The 9,773-nt window shown below is 38.8% G+C and overlaps 1 protein-coding gene across 1 annotated transcript; it reads left to right on the forward strand.

Annotated features, from left to right (window-relative positions):
• The first annotated feature begins 585 nt into the window (after window positions 1–585).
• Window positions 586–742, forward strand: LOC113607623 (shieldin complex subunit 1-like). Its single transcript, XM_027083139.1, has one exon. It carries the CDS (start codon window positions 602–604, stop codon window positions 740–742), a length of 141 nt encoding a protein of 46 aa, XP_026938940.1. The 5' UTR covers window positions 586–601.
• The last annotated feature ends 9,031 nt before the right edge of the window (window positions 743–9,773 follow it).

A 9,773-nucleotide genomic window follows, 5' to 3' on the forward strand; every position in this document is an offset into this window, starting at 1 on the left:
GTCTTTTCATTCTATTAAGAGTGTCTTTCCCAGAGCAGGAGTTTATAATTCTCATAAAATCCAATGTATTAGTTTTTTCTTTCATGAGTCATGATATTGGCTTATATTTGAAAACCTATCACCAAACTGAAAATTATGTAGATTTTCTCCTATGTTTTCTTAAAGAAATTTTATATTTTTGCATTTTACATTTAAGTATATGATCCATTTTTAATTAATTTTTTATTGAGGTATAATTGTCATATAACATATTAATTTCAGGTGTAGAACATAATGATTTGATATTTGTATATCCCCAAATCCTTCAATGGGTGCATTGTTCTCAACCTATTTCCTTGAAACTCTGACCCCCTACTGGATTTTTCCCCTCTTAGGTAAGATTGGAAACTTGAAGGGGACTGGAATAGAAGGAATTTTCTTCCTGGTATAAGCCTTTAGCAAAGACCTGTCCCCTGGAGAGTGGGATTTTGTTAAATAGAAATCTCTGAGTTTATTTCACAGTGTTTACTCTTCCTGTTTCCCGGCCAGAACAAGGAAATAATCTTTCTAAAAACTTCACCATGGCTTCTGGTTAAAGGTGGCTGCTGTGGTGGGGCAGACTATGGCAACTCAGGAAGCCACTCCAGGAAGCCAGTCAGAGGAGAGCAATGCTTTGGACCTGCCATCAGCTTATGACGTAAGGGATTACGTGTTGCAGAGACCCAGCCAGGAGGCCAACAGCGAGGCTTTTAGTTCTGAATAAGTCCTTTCTATTATGTAGGTCCAGCCATGTGGCTGACAGGGTCTTGGTGCTCTGCCCTGGTGTCAGGCTTGAGCCTCTGAGGTGGGAGAGCCAAGTTCAGGACATCTGACCACCAGAGACCCCCCCCACAGCCCCACATAATATCAGTTGGCGAGAGCTGTCACAGAGATCTATGTCTCAATGCTAAGACCCATCTCCACTCAACAGCCAGCAGACTCCAATGCTGGATGCCCCATGCCAAACAACTAGCAAGACAGGAATACAACCTCACTCATTAGCAGAGAGGCTGCCTAAAATCATACTACGTTCACACACACCCTAAAAAACACCACCAGATGCAGCCCTGCCCATCAGAAAGACAAGATCCTGCCCCACCTGCCAGAACACAGGCACCAGTGCCCTCCACCAGGAAGCCTACAAAACCCACTGAAACAACCTCAGTCACTGGGGGCAGACACCAAAAACAATGGGAACTATGAAGCTGAAGCCTGCAAAAAGGAGACCCCAACCACAGTGAGGTAAACAAAATGAGGACCAGAGAAATATGCAGCAGATGAAGGAGCAAGGTAAGAACCCACCAGACCAAACAAATGAAGAGGCAATAGGCAGCCTACCTGAAAAAGAATTCAGAGAAATGATAGTAATGATGATCCACAATCTTGAAAATAGAATGGAGGAAATACAAGAAACCTGTAACAAGGACTTAGAAGAAATAAAGAGCAAACAAACAATCATGAACAACACAATAAATGAAATTAAAAATTCTCTAGAAGGAATCAAGAGCAGGATACCTGAGGCAGAAGAACGGATAAGTGACCTGGAAGATAAAATAGTGGAAATAACTACTGCAGAGCAGAATAAGAAAAAAGAATGAAAAGAATTGAGGACAGTCTCAGAGACCTCTGGGACAACATTAAACACACCAACATACAAAAATTATAGGGGTCCCAGAAGAAGAAGAGAAAAAGAAAGGGACTGAGAAAATATTTTAAGAGATTATAGTTGAAAACTTCCCTAATATGGGAAAGGAAATAGTCAAGTCCAGGAAGCTCAGAGAGCCCCATACAGGATAAATCCAAGGAGAAACACACCAAGACACATATAAATCAAACTATCAAAAACTAAATACAAAGAAAAAATATTAAAAGCAGCAAGGGTGAAGCAACAAATAACATACAAGGGGGTCCCCTTAAGGTTAACAGCTGATCTTTCAGCAGAAACTCTGCAAACCAGAAGGGAGTGGCAGGACATATTTAAAGTGATGAAAGGGAAAAACTTACAACCAAGAATACTCTACCCAGCAAGGATCTCATCAGATTTGATGGAGAAATTAAAACCTATACATACAAGCTAAAGCTAAGAGAATTCAGCACCACCAAACCAGCTTTACAACAAATGTTAAAGGAACCTCTCTAGGCAGGAAACACAAGAGAAGGAAAAGATCTACAAAAACAAACCCAAAACAATTAAGAAAATGGTAATAGGAACACACACATATCTAGTATTACCTTAAGTGTAAATGGATTAATTGCTCCAAACAAAAGACATAGACTGGGAGTGAATGGATACAAAAACAAGACCTGTATATATGCTGCCTACAAGAGATCCACTTCAGACCTAGGGACACATACAGACGGAAAGTGAGGGGATAGAAAAAGATATTCCATGCAAATGGGAATCAAAAGAAAGCTGGAGTAGCAATTCTCATATCAGACAAAATAAACATTAAAATAAAGACTATTACAAGAGACAAAGAAGGACACTACATAATGATCAAGGGATCAATCCAAGAAGAAGATACAACAATTATAAATACTTATGCACCCAACATAGGAGCACCTCAATACATAAGGCACATGCTAACAGCCATAAAAGGGGAAATTGACAGTAACACAATAATAGTAGCAGAGTTTAACACCCCATTTTCACCAATGGACAGATCATCATCCAAAATGAAAATAAATAAGGAAGCACTGCTATAAAGACACATTAAACAAGATAATTTAATTGATATTTTTAGGACATTCCATACAAAAACAATACAATAGACTTTCTTCTCAAATGCTCAAGAAACATTCTCCAGGACAGATCATATCCTGGGCCACAAATAAAGCCTGGTAAATTTAAGAAAATTGAAATCATACCAAGTATCTTTTCTGACCACAACAGTATGAGACTAGATATCAATTACAGGAAAAAAACTGTAAAAAATACAAACACATGGAGGCTAAACAGTACACTACTAAATAACCAAGAGATAACTGAAGCAATCAAAGAGGAAATCAAAAAATACCTAGAAACAAGTGACAATGAAAACATGACGACCCAAAACCTATGGGATGCAGCAAAAACAGCTCCAAGAGGGAAGTTCAGAGCAATACAATCTTACCTCAAGAAACAAGAAACATCTCAAATAAACAGCCTAACCTTACACCTAAAGCAATTAGAGAAAGAAGAACAAAAAACCCCCCAAAGTTAGCAGAAGGAAAGAAATCATAAAAATCAGATCAGAAATAAATGAAAAAGAAATGAAGGAAACAATAGCAAAGATCAATAAAACTAAAAGCTGGTTACTTGAGAAGATAAACAAAATTGATAAACCATTAGCCAGACTCCTCAAGAAAAAAAGGGAGAAAACTCAAATCAAGAATTAGAAATGAAAAAGGGGAAGTAACAACTCACACTGCAGAAATACAAAGGATCATGAGAGATTACTACAAGCAACTATATGCCAATACAACAGACAACGTGGATGGAATGCACAAATTCTTAGAAAAGCACAACCTTCCAAGACTGAGCCAGGAAGAAATAGGAAATAGAAACAGACCAATCACAAGCACTGAAATTGAGACTGTGATTAAAAATCTTCCAACAGGGCTTCCCTGGTGGCTCAGTGGTTGAGAGTCTGCCTGCCGATGCAGGGGACACGGGTTCGTGCCCTGGTCCGGGAGGATCCCGTGTGCCGTGGAGTGGCTGGGCCCATGAGCCATGGCCGCTGAGCCTGCAAGTCCAGAGCCTATGCTCTGCAGCGGGAGGGACCACAGCGGTGAGAGGCCCGCTTACTGCAAAAAAAAAAAAAAAAAATCTCCCAACAAAGAAGAGCCCAGGGCCAGATGGCTTCACAGGGGAATTCTAACAAACATTTAGAGAAGAGCTAACACCTATCCTTCTCAAACTCTTCCAAAATATAGCAGATGGAGAAACACTCCCAAACTCATTCTACGAGGCCACCATCACCCTGATACCAAAACCAGACAAAGGTGTCACAAAAAAAGAAAACTACAGGCCAATATCACTGATGAACATAGATGCAAAAATCCTCAGCAAAATACTAGCCAACAGAATCCAACAGCACATTAAATGGATCATATGCCATGATCAAGCAGGGTTTATCCCAGGAATGCAAGGATTCTTCAATATATGCAAATATATCAGTGTGGTACTCCATATTAATATAATGAAGGATAAAAATCATGTGATTATCTCAATAGATGAAGAAAAAGCTTTCGACAAAATTCAACACCCATTTATGATAAAAAACCTTCCAGAAAGTAGGTATAGAGCAAACTTACCTCAACATAATAAAGGTCACATATGACAAACCAAAAGCCAATGTCATGCTCAGTGGTGAAAATACTGAAACCGTTTCCACTAAGATCAGGAACAAGACAAGGTTGCCCACTCTCACTGCTACTATTCAACATAGTTTTGGAAGTTTTAACCACAGCAATCAGAGAAGAAAAAGAAATAAAAGGATTCCAAATGGGAAAATAAGTAAAACTGTCACTGTGTGCAAATGACATGATAGTATACATAGAGAATCCTAAAGATGCTACCAGAAAACTATGAGCTAATCAATGAATATGGTAAAGTAGCAGGATACAAAATTAATGCACAGAAATCTCTTGCATTCCTAAACACTAATGATGAAAAATCTGAAAGTGAAATTAAGGAAACACTCCCATTTGCCATTGCAACAGAAAGAATAAAATACCTAGGGATAAACCTACCTAAGGAGACAAAAGACCTGTATGCAGAAAACTATAAGACACAGATGAAGGAAATTAAAGATGAAACAAACAGATGGAGAGATATACCATGTTCTTGGATTGGAAGAATCAAAATTGTGAAAATGACTATACTACCCAAAGCAATCTACAGATTCAGTGCATCCCTATCAAACTACCAATGGAATTTTTCACAGAACTAGGACAAAAAAAATTCTCAATTTGTATGGAAACACAAAAACTTCGAATAGCCAAAACAACCTTGAGAAAGATGAAGCTGGGGGAATCAGGTTCCCTGACTTCTGACTATATTACAGAGCTACAGTAATCAAGACAGTATGGTACTGGCATAAAAACAGAAATACAGATCAATGGAACAGGATCGAAAACTCAGAGATAAACCCATGCACATATGGTCACCTTATCTTTGATAAAGGAGGCAAGAATATACAATGGAGAAAAGACAGCCTCTTCAATAAGTGGTGCTGGGAAACTGGACAGCTACATGTAAAAGAATGAAACTAGAACACTCCCTAACACCATACACAAAAATAAACTCCACATGGAATAAAGACAGAAATGTAAGGCCAGACTCTATAAAATTATTAGAGGAAAACATAGGTAGAACGTTCTATGACATAAATCACAGCAAGATCCTTTTTGACCCACCTCCTAGAGAAACGGAAATAAAAACAAAATAAACAAATGGGACCTAATGAAACTCAAAAGCTTTTGCACAGCAAAGGAAACCATAACCAGGACGAAAAAACAACCCTCAGAATGAGAGAAAATATTTGCAAATGAAGCAACTGACAAAGGATTAATCTCCAAAATTTACAAGCAGCTCATGCAGCTCAATATCAAAAAAACAAAGAATCCAATCCAAAAATGGGCAGAAGACCTAAATAGACATTTCTCCAAAGAAGATATACAGATTGCTAACAAACACATGAAAGAATGCTCAACATCATTAATCATTAGAGAAATGCAAATCAAAACTATAATGAGATATAATCTCACACAGGTCAGAATGGCCATCATCAAAAAATCTACAAACAATGCTGGAGAGGGTGTGGAGAAAAGCGAACCCTCTTGCACTGTGGGTGGGAATGTAAATTGATACAGCCACTGTGGAGAACAGTATGGAGGTCCTTAGAAAACTGAAAATAGAACTACCATATGATCCAGCAATCTCACTACTGGGCATATACCCTGAGAAAACCATAATTCAAAAAGAGTCATGTACCCCAGTGTTCATTGTAGCTCTATTTACAATAGCCAGGACATAGAAGCAACCTAAGTGTCCATTGACAGATGAATGGATAACGAAGATCTGACACATGTATACAATGGAATATTACTCAGCCATTAAAAGGAACGAAATTGAGTTATTTCTAGTGAGGCGAATGGACCTAGATTCTGTCATACAGAGTGTGGTAAGTCAGAAAGAGAAAAACAAATACCGTATGCCAATGCATGTATACAGAACCTAAGAAAAAAGGAAAGGTTCTGAAGAACCTAGGGGCAGGACAGGAATAAAGATGCAGATGTAGAGAATGGACTTGAGGACCTGGGGACGGGGAAGGGTAAGCTGGGATGAAGTGAGAGAGTGGCATGGACATATATACGCTACCAAATTTTAAACAGATAGCTAGTGGGAAGCAGCCACATAGCACAGGGAGATCACCTTGGTGCTTTGTGACCCCCTGGAGGGATGGGATAGGGAGGGTGGGAGGGAGACACAAGAGCGAGGGGTTATGGGGATATATGAGTACATATAGCTGATTCACTTTGTTATACAGCAGAAACTAACACAACATTGTACAGAATTATAGTCCAAAAACGATGTTAAACAAAACAAAACAGAGAAGTTCACCAGGAGAACTGGGTGGAGTCCCTATGGTTCATGGAGATAAAGCCCATGAATATGAGCTACCTCTCCCACCCCACCAGCCCAAAACAATGGTCTTCAGGATTTTCTCACTCTCAAGCTTATCCGTACACAGCCTCCTGCAACTTATTTAATTCGCTACCTAAATGTTTCTGTCCAGGGTCCCCATGACTACCCCAGGTTCAATAATTTAGTAGAAAGCCTCATAGGATTCAGAATACCACCATACAGCTAGGATTTATTACAGTAAAGTGACAGAAAGCAAAATCATGAAAGGAAAAATGTGCATGTGTGTAATTTGGAGGAAACCAGGCACAAGCTTCCCCCAGTCCTGTCCCAGAGGAGGCACACAGAGGATGCTCTTCATTCTTACAGCTATGAGTTGTGACAATGCATATTAAATGTTGCCTCTCAGGGAAGCTCCTTAGAGACTTAGTGCCCAAGGTTTTTACTGAGCTCACGCTCTGCCTGGCACATACCAAAATTCCAATCTCCCAGATGGAAAACAGGTGTCAGCTAAACCACATGGTTTATATAAGCAGCCTAGGCACAGTGAGTGAGCACTGTTCTGTGAATCATGGGAACCCTCCTAAAGTCGAAGTTGCCAGGCACCAACCTTGCAAGCAGGCCTCTCTAGGCCCTGCTACATAACTGTTCTGCCCAGTGTTCCTACTAGTTTATGATCGCAGTGGCTGCTGCTTCCAGCAGGTAGATCTCAGTGGCTCTATCTCTCTGGATGCTCCTGTCTCTCCAGATTTCAATGTAGTAGTTTATCCTGCAAAACCTCCGTTCTCTGAGAGGTCTAAGAAAAGTCATTGCTTTGCAGTTTTTCCACCTTTTCCTTATTGGAAGAATGGGAAAGATAACTTTTAAGCTCTTTACATGTCAGAGCTGAAGCCAGAATTTCCAAGGAGCAATTTTAATATCACAAATTCTCCCTCACAAAAGTTCTTACACAAAGCTAGTGTTGTAGTTAACGACAGGACTTTCTCTTCTTGGAGAAAAAAGAAGACAAACAAAAAAGAATGTCCAGAGGATACACGTGTGTACATGTGAATGTGCCTATGGATGGCCAAATAGCAATACCCATCAGTTCTCAGTCAACTTTTCAGGGCCTGGAGCATAACCCTTACTGTCTACATATCAAAATCCTATGGGGGACATTCTGAAGGATACTATCGTTCCAGCCCCATCTAAAACCAAGTAAATAAAAAATTGGGGGGTGGAATTCAGGAATTAAATTTTTTTTTTTGACTGAGGAATTAAAAAAATGCAATCAGATTAAAAGCAATAACAACAATAACTCTGTCTTGGACATGTTGCTTAAGATGCTATCCGAATTTTACTGCTTCAAAAGAACTCTTTACACTGACAATTCTGGATATCATTTTAGACTACTAAACCATGATTTGGGGAGTAGAGATAAAAAGCCAAATTTAAGAACCCATGTTTTAAGAACCCTCCAGGATATTATCATGTATGTTCAAATTTGAGAACCACGGATCTAGTATTTTAAAGACATAGGAAGAAAAAATTGTAAGTGACACATCCGTTACCTCCTCCACAGAGATTGTAAAGATTTAACAAGTTTCCTATTTAAAGGCTTTCAGGGAACGCCCACCCCATACTCTACAGAAATGGAGACATCCACAGTAGTCACCATAGCTGGCAAAATAGGGAAGCCAAATCTTGATGAGGAAGGGAGATACACTTCTCAAGAATGAAACCGCTGGTCTAGGATTGATCTCCTTCTCCCAGTTCGGGTTAGAATGGGAGCTGGCAAGGCTGGAGCAGGTATGCTGGCAATGGCCTTTCCCTCAAGTCCACCTGGCTTGGTTCAGAAAGGCAAATATCAAACATGTGTCCCAGATAATAGTGATGATGTTACTCAAAGAAAAAAACAAGATCATCCAAGGTCATTAATCAGGAGAGACAGAAGCAAAATGGTACCTGAGATGCAGCACCAACCAGCAGATCAAGAATAGAGAAACCAATATCATCAATTCTGAGACAGCCTGAATCAAATCCTTAGAGAGGATCTTAAGTGTACAGCAGGTTTTTATACCTGAAGCACGTGATGTGGGCACATAGAAAATGAATTATATTGTCCAACCTCACTTTCATAAAATAATCTTAAACAAACATTTCAAGATTATCTATCTATCAATTTGCATATATTAGAATGTTAGTAATAATCGTGGTAATGTGCACTATTTCTCAAATTCTTCACCCCTTTCAGCTTCCACGCCTTTTTCCCTGTTCTCTTAAGGTTTCTATTAACAAAGGTGAAATATACTTTAAGCTTTGAACTTGACTATGTGATTTGCTTTGAACAATTGTTTATAGGCAGATGTAATGTCAACAAGGGTTTGGAATATGTTTGCCAAGTGGGGCTTATCTCTACTATTGCTGTGGAAATCACATGCCCCAGTTAGCCTGATGATTCAAGGAAGATGAGACTCATGGAGAAGATGCTGAACTGCAGATTTGCAAAGGGAACCAGAGCTGCCGACATGGCCAACCAGTAGATCTGTGAATATAAAGATTATTTTAAGCCCCTGAGCTCTGCAGTGGTTTGTTATCCAGCATTATTTTAACAATAGCTGACTGATGTAATAGTATAATTTACAATTTACAAAAATTTAGAATCAAATTAAATGTTCAAGAATAGGATTGTCTAAGTAAACTATGGTATATTCATGCCATGGATGTGCTGCTGCTAAAAATATTATTATAGAAAAATATTCACTGGCGTGCAAAACGCTCATAATAGGCTTGCTAAGTGAATATGTGACTGTTACATACTGTGCTTACTATTTTGTTTTTGGTAGAAAATATGTGTGTAGATTTCTACCTGTATGCATCTATACATTTATATATAATTTAAAATTTTTTCACAGGGAAGATTGAAAAGTTAAAGACCAAAATATTGAAAGGGATTATTTCAGAATGCTGAAGTAATAGATTTTTTTCCTACCTTAAAAAGGTTGTTATGTGTTCCAAATTTTAGAATTATAAATAAGGGAAAGAGGGAGATTTTCTAAAAAACTAAATATTCCATGCAGACAGCTGTAGATTTCTCTTCAGTATTTCAGATATTGAGTTGGTCCCTCTGCATGCTAATACTGATTGG

Source organism: Aethalodelphis obliquidens, unplaced genomic scaffold (assembly GCF_003676395.1).
Source record: "Aethalodelphis obliquidens isolate GAN/ISIS:26980383/991018 unplaced genomic scaffold, ASM367639v1 scaffold49, whole genome shotgun sequence".
NCBI lineage: Eukaryota > Metazoa > Chordata > Mammalia > Artiodactyla > Delphinidae > Aethalodelphis > Aethalodelphis obliquidens.